The sequence below is a fragment of the Lonchura striata genome, chromosome 3 (genome assembly GCF_046129695.1).
Source record: "Lonchura striata isolate bLonStr1 chromosome 3, bLonStr1.mat, whole genome shotgun sequence".
In the NCBI taxonomy this organism is placed as follows: domain Eukaryota; kingdom Metazoa; phylum Chordata; class Aves; order Passeriformes; family Estrildidae; genus Lonchura; species Lonchura striata.
In genome coordinates, this window is record NC_134605.1 from 112,601,396 (window position 1) to 112,618,319 (window position 16,924).

Genomic DNA, 16,924 nt, shown 5'->3' on the forward strand with positions numbered 1-16,924 from the left:
AAATCCCAAAATTCCCCAAAAATCCCCAAAATCCCAAACCCCAAACCTCAAAAATCCCCCAGATCCTGCAAATCTCCCAAAATCCCCCAAATCTCAAACCCAAAAATCCCAAACCCCAAATCCCAAAAACCCCAAATCCCAAATTCCCAAAAACCCCAAATCCCAAATCCCAAATCCCCAAACCCCAAACCCCAAACCCCAAATCCCAAATCCCAAATCCCAAATCCCAAACCCCAAATCCCAAAAACCCCAAATCCCAAATTCCCAAAAACCCCAAATCCCAAATCCCAAATCCCCAAACCCCAAACCCCAAACCCCAAATCCCAAATCCCAAATCCCAAATCCCAAATCCCAAATTCCCAAATCCCAAATCCCAAACCCCAAATCCCAAATTCCCAAATCCCAAATCCCAAACCCCAAACCCCAAATCCCAAATCCCAAACCCCAAAAAAATCCCAAATCCCAAATCCCAAACCCCAAATCCCAAAAATCCCAAATCCCAAACCCCAAATCCCAAATCCCAAATTCCCAAATCCCAAATCCCAAATCCCAAATCCCAAATCCTCACCAGTTTATCCAGGAAAGTGATGAAATCCTGGGAGAAGATCGGGAGCAGGATCAGAATCGGGATCAGCGGGATCGGGATCAGCTCGGGATCGGGATCGGTGGATATGGGATCAGGATCATTGGGATCAGGATCAAATTGGGATCATCGGGATCGGGATCAGATCGGGATCATCGGGATCGGGATCAAATCGGGATCAAATCGGGATCAGATCGGGATCATTGGGATCGGGATCAGATCGGGATCATCGGGATCGGGATCAGATCGGGATCATTGGGATCAGGATCAGATCGGGATCATTGGGATCGGGATCAGATCCCGTTGGGATTGGGATCAGCGGGATCGGGATCAGATCGGGATCGGGATCAGGATCGGATTCCCCTCAGGATCGGGATCATTTGGATCAAGATTAAATCGGGATTGGGATCAAAGGGATCGGGATTGGATCGGGATCATCGGGATCAGATCCCAGCGGGATCATTGGGATCGGGATCAAATCGGGATCAAATTGGGATTGGGATCAGCGGGATTGGGATCATCGGGATCAGATCGGGATCGGGATCAGATCGGGATCATCGGGATCAGATCCCGTCGGGATCAGTGGGATCAGGATCCGATTGGGATTGGGATCAGTGGGATCGGGATCAGTGGGATCAGGATCAGATCGGGATCATTGGGATCGGATCCCGTCGGGATCGGCCCCGACATTCCCGGGATTCCCGACCTGGCAGATCCGCTCCTGGGAATATTCCGACACATCTGCGGGAAATCCGCCCGCGGATTTGTACCCCCATTTCATCCCATGGCTTTTCCCCGATGTTTTCCCCCGGAATTCCCGGAATTCCCAAAATCCAACCCACATCCCACAATTCCCGGAATTCCCAAAATCCCGCCCACATCCCAGAATTCCCAAAATCCCACCCACATCCCAGAATTCCCAAATCCAACCCCCATCCCAGAATTCCCAAAATCCCACCCACATCCCGCAATTCCCGGAATTCCCAAAATCCCGCCCACATCCCGGAATTCCCAAAATCCCACCCACATCCCAGAATTCCCAAATCCAACCCCCATCCCAGAATTCCCAAAATCCCACCCACATCCCGCAATTCCCGGAATTCCCAAAATCCCACCCCCATCCCGGAATTCCCAAATCCCACCCACATCCCGCAATTCCCAAAATCCCACCCCCATCCCGCAATTCCCGGAATTCCCAGAATCCCACCCACATCCCGGAATTCCCAGAATTCCCCAAATCCCACCCCCATCCCGCAATTCCCAGAATTCCCAAAATCCCACCCCCATCCCGCAATTCCCAGAATTCCCAAAATCCAACCCACATCCCACAATTCCTGGAATTCCCAAAATCCCACCCCCATCCCAGAATTACCAGAATTTTTACTTCCTCCCCCTCAAAATTCCCAAGTTTTCCCCCCAAAATTCCCACTTTTTTCCCCAAAATTCCCCCATTTCCCCCCCAGAACTCTCGTATTTCCCCCCGGAATTCCCATTTTTTCCCCGGAATTCCCATTTTTCCCCAGAATTCCCGTTTTTCCCCCAGAATTCCCATTTTCCCCCTGAAATTCCCCCATTCCCCTCCAGAACTCTCGTATTTCCCCCCAGAATTCCCATATTTCCCCTGGAATTCCCATTTTTCCCCCGGAATTCCCGTTTTTCCCGTTTTTCCGGGGCTCTGACCGGGCGGTGCCGAGGACTCTCCGAACCCTTTCATGTCGAGCGCCATCGCCCGGAACCCGGCCCCGGCCAGCGCCGGCAGCTGCAAATCCCAAAATTCCCGGAATTCCCGGAATTCCCGGAATTCCCAACAGCCCCGGAATTCCGGGCAGGGCTCGGAACAGCAGGGATCAACTGGGGGCTCTGGGATGGGCTCCGAAGTTCGGGAATTCCGGGATGGAATCGGAATTCCGGGATTTTGGGAATTCCGGGATGGGAAATCTGGGATGGGGACGGGATTTGGGGAATGGGAATTTCAGGGTGGGATTGGGAATTCTGGGAATTTGGGCAATTTTTGGGAAGTCTGGGAGTTTGGGAATTTTGGGAATTTTGGCAATTTTTGGGAAGTTTGGGAGTTTGGGAATTCTGGGAATTTTGGGAAGTTTGGGAGTTTGGGGATTTTGGGAATTTTGGGAATTTTGGGCAGATGTGGAAGAGCCAGGAGAGCCACGACTCCGGGATGGGGCCGGGATTTGGGGGATTTTGGGGATTTTTTGGTTAATTTGGGATTTTTGGTAAATGTGGGATTTTTTGGGAAGTTCGAGAATTTTGGGAATTTGAGAGTTTTGGGAATTTCAGGAATTCTGGGAATTTGGGAATTCTGTCTCACCTGGAAGCGCCAGGCCAGCCGGAACTCCGGGATGGGGCCGGGATTTTTGGGATGGGGATGGGAATTCCGGGATGGAGCTGGGGTTTTGGCATTTTGGGGATTTTGGGGATTTCAGGGATTTTGGGAATTTGGAAATTTGGGGAATTTCGGGAATCCCGGCTCACCTGGAAGCGCCAGGCCAGCCAGGACTCCGGGAATCCGTGGCACAGGACGAGCGCCGGGCCCCGGCCCAGCTCGGCAAAGTGGAAACGCACGCCCGGCTGGGAAAGGCCGGAAAACTCCGGAATTCCGCAGGGAAATGGGAAAACCCCGGGATTCCCAGCCAGGAAACGGGAAAAGCCCGGAATTCCCGGACGTGAAACTCCAGAATTCCACAGGGAAACGGGAAAACCCCGGAATTCCCGGCCGGGAAATGGGAAAAGCCCAGAATTCCCGGCCGGAAAACTCCGGAATTCCACAGGGAAATGGGAAAACCCCAGGATTCCTGGCTGGAAAACTCTGGAATTCCGCAGGGAAATGGGAAAACCCCGGAATTCCCGGCTGGAAAAGCTCTGGAATTCCCAGCTCGGAAATACTCCGGAATTCCAGGCTGGAAAAGCTCTGGAATTCTGCAAGGACCCGGAAAAGCTCCAGAATTCCCGGCCAGGAAAAGCTCTGGAATTCCACAGGGAGCTGGAATTCCCGGCCGGAAAAACTCTGGAATTCCCATCTGGAAAAGCTCCAGAATTCCACAGGGAACCGGAATTCCCGGCCGGAAAAGCTCCGGAATTCCCGGCCAGGGAAAGCTCCGGAATTCCGCCGGGAACGGGAATTCCAGACCGGGAAAAGCTCCGGAATTCCCTGTGCTGGGCTCCGCAATTCCCGAACTTTTCCTGGCCGGGAATTCCAGATCCCGGCTGGAATCCCCCCCAGCCATCCCCAGCCCCTGGCCTGGATTCCCACCATTCCCAAATTCCCGGCTGATCCCAGCCCGGATCCCAGCGGATCCCGGCCATTCCCAAATTCCCAATGGATCCCAGCCCGGATCCCAGCCCCGATTCCCAATGGATCCCAGCCCGGATTCCCAGCGGATCCCAGCCATTCCCAAATTCCCAATGGATCCCAGCGTGGATTCCCAGCCCTGATTCCCAATGGATCCCAGCCCGGATTCCCAGTGGATCCCAGCCATTCCCAAATTCCCAATGGATCCCAGCCCGGATCCCAGCCCGGATTCCCAGCGGATCCCGGCCATTCCCAAATTCCCAGCGGATCCCAGCGTGGATTCCCAGCCCCGATTCCCAATGGATCCCAGCTGGGATCCCAGCCCGGATTCCCGTCCTTTCCCAGCTGATCCCAGCCTGATCCCCGGCAGATCCCACCCTGGATTCCCGGCCAATCCCGCCCAGATTCCAAATGGATCCCAGCCTGATTCCTGTCGGATCCCAGTGGATCCCACCCCGATCCCGTCCCAATGCCCGCTGGATTCCAGCAGATCCCAGCCCGGATTCCCAGCCCGAATTCCCAGCCCAATTCCCGGTGGATCCTGGCTGATCCTGCCCCGATTCCCGATGGATCCTGGTCAATCCCCTCCTGATTCCCAATGGATCCTGGCTGATCCCGCCCCAGTTCCCGGCTGATCCCGGTTCCCGGCGGATCCTGGTCAATCCCACCCCGATTCCCGGTGGATCCCGGCTGATCCCACCCTGGTTCCTGGTGGATCCCGATGGGTCCCAGCCCATCCCGCCCCGATTCCCAGTGGATCCCCTCCCAATCCCCGGTGGATCCCGGCCAGTCCTGCCCTGATTCCCAGTTGATCCCGGTCAATCCCGCCCAGTCCCCAATTCCCAGCGGATCCCAGCGGGTCCCACCCCAGTCCCCGATCCCTGGTGGATCCCGGCCGATCCCACCCCAATTCCCGATGGATCCTGTTCAATCCCGCCCCAATTCCCGATGGATCCCGGCCGATCCTGCCCCGATTCCCGATGGATCCTGTTCAATCCCGCCCCAATTCCTGGTGGATCCCGGCCGATCCCACCCCAATTCCCGATGGATCCCGGCAGATCCTGCCCGGATTCCCAATGGATCCTGGCCGATCCCACCCCAATTCCTGATGGATCCTGGCCGATCCCACCCCAATTCCCGATGGATCCCGGCCGATCCCACCCCAACTCCCGATGGATCCCGGCCGATCCCGCCCCAAGTCCCAGCCGATCCTGGTCAATCCCGCCCCGATTCCTGATGGATCCTGTTCGATCCCGGCCCAATTCCCAGTGGATCCCGGCGGATCCTGCCCCGATTCCCGGCTGATCCCGGTCGATCCCGCCCCAATTCCCAATGGATCCTGTTCGATCCCGCCCCGATTCCTGGTGGATCCCGGCCGATCCCGCCCCAATTCCCAATGGATCCTGGTCAATCCCACCCCGATTCCTGGCTGATCTCGGTCCATCCCACCCCGATTCCCGGTGGATCCCGGTGGATCCCGGCGCTCCGTACCCGGATCTCGACGTATCCGTGCGCCACCTCCTGCGGCTCCACGGCCACCGGCAGCTCCGGGCCCGGCGGCTGCGGGGGCGGATCCCGGTCAGCCGGGATCCCCCGGGATCCACCCGATCCCAGCCGGGATTCCCTGGAGATCCCGACCCTTCCGAGATCCCAGGAGATCCCAGGAGATCCCAGTCGGGAATCCAGGATCCCATCCAGAAGATCCCGGCCATTCCCAGAGGATCCCAGCCGGGAATCCCAGGAGATCCAAACCCTTCCCAAGATCCCGGAAGATCCCCGGCTGGATTCCCACCCAGGATTCCCAGGAGATCCCACAAGATCCCGGGCTGGATTCCCAGATCCCATCCCAGAAGATCCTGGCCCTTCCCCTTCCCGAGATCCCAGGAGATCCCATCCGGGATTCCCAGAAGGTCCCAGATCCTGGTCTGGATTCCCACCCACCCATTCCCAGGAGATCCCAATCCTCGCCAGATCCCAGAAGATCCCAGCCCGGATTCCTGGTCCGTAATCCCATGACGTCCTGGGAGATCCCACCCAGGATTCCCGGGATTCCCAGGAGATCCCAGGAGATCCCACCCAGGATTCCCAGCAGATCCCACCCAGGATTCCCAAGATTCCCAGAAGATCCCACCCACAATTCCTATGAGATCCCAGGAGATCCCACCCAGGATCCCCAGAAGATCCCACCCAGGATTCCCAGGACTCCCAGGAGATCCCACCCACGATTCCCAGGAGATCCCACCCACAATTCCCATGAGATCCCAGGAGATCCCACCCAGGATCCCCAGGATTCCCAGGATGTTCCAGGAGATCCCACCCAGGATTCCCAGAAGATCCCACCCAGGATTCCCAGAAGATTCCAGAAGATCCCACCCACAATTCCCAGGATTCCCAGCAGATCCCACCCAGGACTCTCAGGAGATCCAGGAGATCCCACCCAGGACTCCCAGGACATCCCAGATCCTGTGCTGGAATCCCAGGAGATCCCAGCAGATCCCACCCAGGATTCCCAAGATTCCCAGGAGATCCCAGCCACAATTCCCATGAGATCCCAGGAGATCCCACCCAGGACTCCCAGGACATCCCAGATCCTGTGCTGGAATCCCAGGAGATCCCAGGAGATCCCACCCAGGATTCCCAAGATTCCCAGGAGATTCCAGGAGATCCCACCCAGGACTCTCAAGAGATCCAGGAGATCCCATCCAGGACTCCCAGGAGTCCCAGGAGATCCCACCCACGATTCCCAATATTCCCAGGAGATCCCACCCAAGATTCCCAGGAGATCCCACCCACTATTCCCATCAGATCCCAGGAGATCCCACCCACAATTCCCAGGATTCCCAGAAGATCCCACCCAGGACTCTCAGGAGATCCAGGAGATCCCACCCAGGACTCCCAGGACATCCCAGATCCTGTGCTGGAATCCCAGGAGATCCCAGCAGATCCCACCCAGGATTCCCAAGATTCCCAGAAGATCCCACCCAGGATTCCCAGGATTCCCAGAAGATCCCAGCCACAATTCCCAGGATTCCCAGCAGATCCCACCCAAGATTCCCAGGAGATCCCACCCACAATTCCCAGGAGATCCCACCCACGATTCCCATCAGATCCCAGGAGATCCCACCCAGGACCCTCAGGAGTCCCAGGAGATCCCACCCAGGATTCCCAGGAGATCCCACCCAGGATTCCCATCAGATCCCAGGAGATCCCATCCAGGATTCCCAGGATTCCCAGGAGATCCCACCCAAGATTCCCAGGAGATCCCACCCAGGATTCCCAGGATTCCCAGGAGATCCCACCCAGGATTCCCAGGAGATCCCACCCAGGATTCCCATCAGATCCCACCCAGGATTCCCATCAGATCCCAGGAGATCCCACCCAGGATTCCCAGGAATCCCAGGAGATCCCACCCAGGATTCCCAGGAGATCCCACCCAGGATTCCCAGGAATCCCAGGAGATCCCACCCAGGATTCCCATCAGATCCCAGGAGATCCCACCCAGGATTCCCAGGAATCCCAGGAGATCCCACCCAGGATTCCCAGGAGATCCCACCCAGGATTCCCAGGAATCCCAGGAGATCCCACCCAGGATTCCCATCAGATCCCAGGAGATCCCACCCAGGATTCCCAGGAATCCCAGGAGATCCCACCCAGGATTTCCAGGAGATCCCACCCAGGATTCCCATCAGATCCCAGGAGATCCCCCCCGGAGATCCCGGGGCGGGATCGCCGTGCCTGGACGCCGGTGATCCGCTGCAGGTCCCGCAGGGCGGATCCCGTGTCCCGCACCGGCAGCGCCGCCATTCCCAGCGCCCGCGCCGGCGCCAGGTCCCGCTCCCGGCAGCCCAGGAACAGCACCTGGAAAAGAGGGAACCCCGGGAATCCCCGGAATCCCGGATTTCAGGAATCGTGGTGGCATCTCCCATGGCTTTGGAATCCTGGGGAAATCCGTGGATTTGGGGGGTGGAAAATCCCAGATTCCCCAGATTTTCAGGATGGTGGTGGCATCTCCCATGGCTTCGGAATCCTGGTGAAATCTAAGGATTTGGGGCATGGAAAATCCCGGATTCTGGAAATTGTGGTGGCATCTCCCATGGCTTTGGAATCCTGGGGAAGTCCATGGATTTGGAGGGTGGAAAATCCCAGATTCCCGGGATGGTGGTGGCATCTCCCATGGCTTCAAATTCCCGGGGAAATCCATGGATTTGGGGGGTGGAAAATTCCAGATTCCCGGGATGGTGGTGGCATCTCCCAGGGCTTCGGATTCCCGGGAAAATCCATGGGTTTGGGGGATGGAAAATCCCGGATTTTGGGAATTGTGGTGGCATCTCCCATGGCTTTGGAATCCCGGGGAAATCCATGGATTTGGGGGGTGGAAAATTCCAGATTCCCGGGATGGTGGTGGCATCTGCCAGGGCTTCGGATTCCCGGGAAAAGCCATGGGTTTGGGGCACGGAAAATCCCAGATTCCCCAGATCTTTAGGATGGTGGTGGCATCTCCCATGGCTTCAAATTCCTGGGGAAGTCCATGGATTTGGGGCATGGAAAATCCCAGATTCCCGGGATGGTGGTGGCATCTCCCAGGGCTTCAAATTCCTGGGGAAATCCATGGATTTGGGGCATGGAAAATCCCAGATTCTGGGAATTGTGGTGGCATCTCCCATGGCTTTGGAATCCTGGGGAAATCCATGGATTTGGGGGATGGAAAATCCCAGATTCCCGGGATGGTGGTGGCATCTCCCAGGGCTTCAGAATCCCGGGAAAATCCGTGGATTTGGGGGATGGGAAATCCCAGATTTGGGAATTGTGGTGGCATCTCCCATAGCTTCAAACCCCCGGAATTTTCCAAGGATCTGGGCCACAGACAACCCCAATTCCCGGATTTTTTTTGGGATGGTGGTGGCATCTCCCAAAGCTTCAAATTCCCACAGATATCCATGGATTTGGGGCATGGAAAATCCCAAATTTTCGCCACTGTGGTGGCATCTCAGAGGGCTTTGGATTCCCAGGAACATCCCAGGATTTGGGGGATGGGAAATCCCGGATTTGGGGAATTGTGGTGGCATCTCCCATAGCTTCAAACCCCTGGAATTTTCCAAGGATCTGGGCCATGGGCAACCCTGAATTCCTGGATTTTTTTGGGGATGGTGGTGGCACCTCCCATAGCTTCAAACCCCTGAGATCCTCCAAGGATCTGGGCCACGGGCAACCCCGAATTCCTGGATTTTTTGGGGATGGTGGTGGCATCTCCCATAGCTTCAACCCCCCGGAATTTTCTAAGGATCTGGGCCATGGACAACCCCAATTCCCGGATTTTTGGGGATGGTGGTGGCATCTCCCAAAGCTTCAAATTCCGGGGAAAATCCGTGGATTTGGGGGATGGAAAATCCCAGATTTGGGAATTGTGGTGGCATCTCCCATAGCTTCAAACCCCTGGAACTTTCCAAGGATCTGGGCCATGGACAACCCCAATTCCCGGATTTTTTTTGGGGATGGTGGTGGCATCTCCCAAAGCTTCAAACCCCTGGAATTCTCCAAGGATCTGGGCCATGGACAACCCTGAATTCCTGGATTTTTTGGGGATGGTGGTGGCATCTCCCATAGCTTCAAACCCCCGGAATTTTCCAAGGATCTGGGCCATGGACAACCCCAAATTCCTGTTTTTTTGGGATGGTGGTGGCACCTCCCAAAGCTTCAAATTCCCACAGATATCCATGGATTTGGGGCATGGAAAATCCCAAATTTTGGCCATTGTGGTGGCATCTCAGAGGGCTTTGGATTCCCAGGAACATCCCAGGATTTGGGGGATGGGAAATCCCGGATTTTGGGAATTGTGGTGGCATCTCCCATAGCTTCAAACCCCTGGAATTTTCCAAGGATCTGGGCCATGGGCAACCCTGAATTCCTGGATTTTTTGGGAATTGTGGTGGCATCTCCCAAAGCTTCAAACCCCTGAGATCCTCCAAGGATCTGGGCCACGGACAACCCCAAATTCCCGTTTTTTTTGGGATGGTGGTGGCACCTCCTCAGGCCTGACGCCCAGCGCGTCCAGGGCGCAGGAGAAGACGCGCGGGTCGGGCTTGGCGACGCCGAGCCGGCAGGACTCCAGCACCAGGTGGACGCTGCGGCGCAGCTCCTGCAGCAGCTCGGCCCACCGGGACCTCCCGGGCGTGTCGTCCAGCCAGGAGTTGGCCAGGACGGCCGTCAGGAACCCTGCGAGAGGCCGGAGAGCTCCTGGTGGGGTCTGCCAGGGCTTCGGGGTGGGATCGGCCAGGAGCTCCTGGTGGGATCTGCCAGGGCTTCGGGGTGGGATCCACCAGGAGTTCATGGTGGGATCAGCCAGGGCTTTGGGGTGGGATCCGCCAGGAGTTCCTGGTGGGATCTGCCCGGGCTTCGGGGTGGGATCGGCCAGGAGCTCCTGGTGGGGTCTGCCAGGGCTTTGGGGTGGGATCCGCCAGGAGTTCATGGTGGGATCAGCCAGGGCTTCGGGGTGGGATCAGCCAGGAGCTCCTGGTGGGATCTGCCAGGGCTTCGGGGTGGGATCGGCCAGGAGCTCCTGGTGGGATCTGCCAGGGCTTCGGGGTGGGATCAGCCAGGAGCTCCTGGTGGGATCTACCAGGGCTTGGTGGTGAGATCTACCAGGGCTTTAGGATGGGATCCACCAGGAGTTCATGGTGGGATCAGCCAGGGCTTTGGGATGGGATCCACCAGGAGCTCCTGGTGGGGTCTACCCGGGCTTGGTGGTGGGATCTGCCAGGGCTTTGGGATGGGATCCGCCGGGAGCTCCTGGTGGGATCTACCAGGGCTTGGTGGTGAGATCTACCAGGGCTTTGGGGTGGGATCCACCAGGGCTTCATGGTGGGATCCTACTGGAGGTCGGGGTGGGATCAACCCAGGCTTTATGGTGGGATCTACCAGGGCTTTATGGTGGGATCTACCAGGGCTTCAGGGTGGGATTGGCCAGGAGCTCCTGGTGGGATCCATGAGGATCTTCTGGTGGGATCCATCAGGAGCTCGTGGTGGGATACACAAGGATCTTGTGGGAGGATTGAACAGGATCTCGTGGTGGGATCAACCAGGACTTTGTGGTGGGATTGACAAGGATCTTGTGGTGGGACCGGCCAGGAGCTCCTGGTGGAATCGGCCAGGGACTCGTGGTGGGATCTACCCGGGCTTTGTGGTGGGATCCACCAGGAGCTCCTGGTGGCATCTACCAGGGCTTTGTGGTGGGATCAGCCAGGGCTTTGTGGTGGGATTGGCCAGGAGCTCCTGGTGGGATCCAACGGGAGATCGGGGTGGGATCTACCAGGACTTTGTGGTGGGATCCACAAGGATCTCCTGGTGGGATCCATCAGGAGCTCCTGGTGGGATTGGCCAGGACCTCGTGGTGGGATCCACCAGGGTTCCGTGGTGGGATTGACAAGGATCTTGTGGTGGGATTGGCCAGGAGCTCCTGGTGGGACCCACCAGGATCTCATGGTGGGAATGACCAGGAGCTGAGGGTGGGATCAGCCAGGGCTTTGTGGTGGGATCCGCCAGGAGCTCATGGGGGGATCCACGAGGATCTCCTGGTGGGATCCATGAGGAGCTCATGGTGGGATCCACCAGGGCTTTGTGGTGGGATCCACCAGGAGCTCATGGGGGGATCCACGAGGATCTCCTGGTGGGATCCATGAGGAGCTCATGGTGGGATCCACCAGGGCTTTGTGGTGGGATTGACAAGGATCTTGTGGTGGGATCCACCAGGATCTCCTGGTGGGATCCATGAGGAGCTCATGGTGGGATTGGCCAGGAGCTCCTGGTGGGATCCACCAGGATTTCCATCCCCAGCATTCCCAAATTTCCATCTCCACCATCCCAACACTCCCAACCCAACATTCCCAACATTCCTGAGCCAACATTCCCAACATTCCGAACCCATCATCCCATGATTCCCAACCCAAAATTCCCAACTTTTCCTCCATTCCCAACATTCCATTCCCACCAGTCCCACCATTCCCAACATTCCGAACTCGACATTCCCAACATTCCCAACGTCGCATCCCCATCAACTCGCCATTCTCGACATTCCCAACTCAGCATTCCCGACATTCCCAACTCAGCATTCCCGACATTCCATTTCCTCCATTCCCACCATTCCCAACATTCTCACCATCCCAACATTCCCAACATTCCGAACTCAACATTCCCAACATTCCAAACTCAACATTCCCAACATTCCATTCCCACCATTTTCATCATCCCAACCTTTCATTCCCAACATTCCCAACCCACCATTCCCAACGTTCCGAACTTGGCATTCCCAACATTCCCAACATTCCAAACTCAACGTTCCCGACGTTCCCAACATTCCACACCCATCGTTCCAAGCATTCCCAACATTCCATTCCCACCATTCCCACCATTCCATTCCCATCATCCCGATGTTCCATTCCCAACTTCCCATCCTCCACATTCCCAACATTCCCAACGTTCCCAGCATTCCCAACATTCCGAACTGGACATTCCCAATGTTCCCAACATTCCGTTCCCACCATCTCAGCGTTCCCGACATTCCCAACCCAACAATCCCGACATTCCACACCCGCCATTCCCAACATTCCGAACTCGACATTCTTGACATTCCACACCCAACATCCCAAACTCAACGTTCCCACCATTCCATTCCCATCATCCCAATGTTCCATTCCCGACATTCCAAACCCCCCATTCCCAACATCCCAAACTCAACATTCCCAACGTTCCCAACTCACCATTCCCAACATTCCACCCCCCCCATTCCCAACATTCCAAACCCAACGTTCCCACCATTCCCAACATTCCCACCATTCCCACCATTCCATTCCCATCATCCCAATGCTCCATTCCCACCGTTCCCACCATTCCCAACATTCCAAACCCAACATTCCCACCATTCCCACCATTCCCACCATTCCCAACCCAACAATCCCGACATTCCACCCCCCCCATTCCCAACATTCCAAACCCAACGTTCCCACCGTTCCCACCGTTCCCACCATTCCAAACCCAACATTCCCAACATTCCCACTATTCCCAACCCAACAATCCCGACATTCCACACCCGCCATTCCCAACATTCCGAACTCGACATTCCCGACATTCCACACCCAACATCCCAAACTCAACGTTCCCACCATTCCCACCATTCCATTCCCATCATCCCAATGTTCCATTCCCGACATTCCACACCCAACATTCCAGACCCATCGTTCCCACCATTCCCAATGTTCTCATCATCCCAACATTCCCACCATTCCACCCCCAACAATCCCAGCATTCCCAACATTCCATTCCCATCATCCCAATGCTCCATTCCCAACGTTCCCAACTCAACATTCCCAACATTTCACCCCCACCATTCCCAACATTCCATCCCCACCGTTCCCACCATTCCCAACATTCCAAACCCAACATTCCCACCATTCCCACCGTTCCCACCATTCCTACCGTTCCTAATATTCCAAACTCAACATTCCCACCATTCCCACCATTCCATTCCCATCATCCCAATGCTCCATTCCCAACATTCCAAACTCAACATTCCCAACATTCCACCCCCACCATTCCCACCATTCCAAACCCAACATTCCCACCATTCCATTCCCATCATCCCAATGTTCCATTCCCACAGTTCCCACCATTCCCAACATTCCAAACTCAACATTCCCAACATTCCACCCCCACCATTCCCACCATTCCAAACTCAACATTCCCACCATTCCCACCATTCCCAACATTCCAAACCCAACATTCCCAGCATTCCCACCGTTCCCACCGTTCCCACCATTCCCACCATTCCAAACCCACCATTCCCACCATTCCCACCGTTCCCACCGTTCCCAACATTCCGCCCCGGCATTCCCGGCCTTCCCACCGTGGCTCCGCAGGGCGGCGGCCGCGCGCAGCAGCGGCGCCTCCAGCCGGGCGCGGCTCCGGAATTCCCGGAACGGCCGCGACGCCGAGAATCCCTCGGGAACGGCGGCGCCCGGAGCCGCCCGGCAGCGCCGCTCCAGCTCCTCCTGCAGCTGCGGCCGGGAAACGGGAATTCCCAAAATTCCCGGGAATTCCCAAAATGTCCCCAGATTCCAGGAAAACCCGGGTGGGAAAACCCCGAAAACTGGGACAAATCCAGGTTGAAGTCTCAAAATTCCAGGAAATTCCCACTTGGAAAAGCCCCAACATCGCGAGGAATTCCCCAAAATTCCTGAGAATTCCTGAATTTCCTGGGAATTCCCAACCTTCCCAATTGGAAAAAGTCCTGAAATACCAAGAAATCCCGGCTGGAAAAGTTCCAAAATTCCAGGAAATCCCGGTTGGAAAAGTCCCAAAATTTGGCAAATTCCCGCTTGGAAAATTCCCAAAATCCTAGTTGGAATTCCCAAAATTCCCAACGTTCCTGGGAATTCCCAACCTTCCCAATTGGAAAAGACACCCAAAATTTATGGAAAATCCAGGTTGGAAAAGTCCCAAAGTTTGGGAAATTCCAGCTTGGAAAAGTCCCAAAATTTATGGAAAAATCCTGGTTGGAAAAGCCCCAAATTCCAGGAAATTCCCACTTGGAAAATTCCCAAAATTTTGGGAAAATCCCAGTTGGAAAATCCCCAAATTCTGGAAAAATCCCAATTGGAAAAGTCCCAAAAATTGGGAAAAATTCCGGGTTGGAAAAGTCCCAAAATCTGGCAAATTCCCACTTGGAAAATTCCCAAAATCCTAGTAGGAATTCCCAAAATTCCCGGGAACTCCCGGCGTTCCCGGGAATTCCCGACGTTCCCAATTGGAAAAGTCCAAAAATTTAGGAAATTCCAGCTTGGAGAAGTCCCAAAATTTATGGAAAAATCCTGGTTGGAAAAGCCCCAAATTCCAGGAAATTCCCACTTGAAGAAGTCCCAAAATTGTGAGGAATTCCCAAAATTCCCAGGAATTCCCAATCCAGGAATTCCCGACATTCTCAATTGGTAAAGTCCCAAATTCCAAAAAAATCCCCATTGGAAAAGACCCAAATTCCAGGGAATCCCAATTGGAAAATTCCCAAAATTGTGAGGAATTCCCGACGTTCCCGGAATTCCCGGAATTCCCGGAATTCCCGAATTCCCGGGTGCCGCACCTGGCTGAGGCTGATCTGCCCCCGCAGCGCTCGGGACTCGAGGCTCTCGGATCCGCCGGAATCCAGAGCGGCCGCCAGGAAACCCCTGGGGAATTCCCGAAAAATCAACCCCCAAATCCCGAAAAATCAAAGCCCAAATCCCGAAAAATCAACCCCAAATCCCGAAAAATCCCAAAGCCCAAAAATCCCAAACCCCAAATCCCAAAAAATAAAATCTCAAAAATCCCAAATGGCCCAAAAATCCCAAATCCCAAAAATCCCAAATCCCAAAAAATAAAATCCCCAAAATCCCAAATGGCCCAAAAAATCCCAAATCCCAAAAATCCCAAATAACAAAAAATAAAATCCCCAAAATCCCAAATGGCCCAAGAATCCCAAATCCCAAAAATCCCAAATAACAAAAAATAAAATCCCCAAAATCCCAAATGACCCAAGAATCCCAAATCCCAAAAATCTCAAAAATTCCAAAAAAATCAAGTCCCAAATGACCCCAAAATATCCCAAAAATCCGAAAACTCCCAAAAAGTCAAATCCCAAAAATCCCAAATCCCAAATCAATTGCCAAAAATTAAAAAAAAAAAAATCAAATCCCAAATGACCCAAAAATCCCAAAAATCCCCAAAAATCAAATCCCCAAAATCCCAAATGACCCAAAAATCCCAAATAACCCAAAACCCCAAACCCAAATCCCAAAAATTACAAAACCTGATCCCAAATCCCAAATGCCAAATCCCAAACCCCAAACCCAAATCCCAAAAATTCCAAAACCTGATCCCAAACACCAAACCCCAAACCCCAAATCCCAAATCCCAAATCCCAAAAACCCCAAATCCCAAACCCCAAATCCCAAATCCCAAACCCCAAATCCCAAACCCCAAATCCCAAACCCCAAAAACCCCAACCCCCAAATCCCAAAAATCCCAAACCCCAAATCCCAAATCCCAAACCCCAAACCCCAAAAATCCCAAACCCCAAATCCCCCAAATCCAAAACCCCAAATCCCAAACCCCAAACCCCAAAATTCCCAAACCCCAAACCCCAAACCCCAAACCCCAAAAACCCCAAACCCCAAACCCCAAATCCCAAAAATCCCAAACCCCAAATCCCCCAAATCCAAAACCCCAAATCCCAAACCCCAAACCCCAAAATTCCCAAACCCCAAACCCCAAATCCCAAACCCCAAACCCCAAATCCCAAAAACCCCAAACCCCCCAAATCCCAAATCCCAAACCCCAAACCCCAAACCCCAAACCCCAAACCCCGCACCCCGCGCGGGCGGCGCCGCCAAGCGCAGGATTCTCCCGTTGATTTCTTGTTTCTCGTACGGCGCCGCCTCTCTTCCAGACGCGGGCGGGCGCGAGCGGAACTTTACCAAACCGACCCAAACCCACCCAAAACCAAACCAAACCAACCCAAACCGACCCAAACCGACCCAAACCGACCCAAACCGGCCCGAACCGGCCGGACCTGGGCAGGTGGCAGTCCCGCTCGCAGGCGCTGAGGAAGTGCTGCAGGCCCGGCCGCAGCAGGACGCCGCTGAGGCCGAAGATCACGGCCCGGGGCGCCATGGCCGCCGCCGCACCGGGGCTCGAACCCGCGACCTCGACCTTTGGGCCGGCCTAGGCCACGCCCCCTCGCCGGGGATTTGTTGTTGTGCGAGGCCACGCCCCCTCCGCGAGGCCGCGCCCCTCGCGTAGAGCAGAGCGCGCGCCGAAGCCACGCCCACCCCATAGGCGGCAATGGTAAGTGAGGCCACGCCCCCTCCGCGAAGCCACGCCCCCTGTAGATTGCAATGGCAGACGAAGCCACGCCCACCCGTAGACGGACGGCAATGTCAGACGAAGCCACGCCCACCCCATAGACAGCAATGTCAGACGAAGCCACGCCCCCTATAGATTGCAATGTCAGA

General features: G+C 55.3%; 1 protein-coding gene across 1 annotated transcript in view; it reads right to left on the minus strand.

The window, feature by feature from the left end:
* The window catches only part of EPHX2 (epoxide hydrolase 2), a 33,197-nt gene extending 16,600 nt beyond the window's left edge, over window positions 1-16,597 (minus strand). The window contains exons 1-10 of the mRNA XM_077781778.1: window positions 16,483-16,597; window positions 15,016-15,100; window positions 13,786-13,936; window positions 9,913-10,103; window positions 7,626-7,748; window positions 5,382-5,450; window positions 3,074-3,169; window positions 2,264-2,342; window positions 1,249-1,324; window positions 569-595 (exon numbers count right to left, since the gene is read on the minus strand). Of these exons, the coding sequence (XP_077637904.1) occupies window positions 569-595; window positions 1,249-1,324; window positions 2,264-2,342; window positions 3,074-3,169; window positions 5,382-5,450; window positions 7,626-7,748; window positions 9,913-10,103; window positions 13,786-13,936; window positions 15,016-15,100; window positions 16,483-16,583 (998 nt within the window). The 5' untranslated portion in view covers window positions 16,584-16,597. The remainder of the gene's footprint in view (window positions 1-568; window positions 596-1,248; window positions 1,325-2,263; window positions 2,343-3,073; window positions 3,170-5,381; window positions 5,451-7,625; window positions 7,749-9,912; window positions 10,104-13,785; window positions 13,937-15,015; window positions 15,101-16,482) is intronic.
* Window positions 16,598-16,924: the final 327 nt, after the last annotated feature.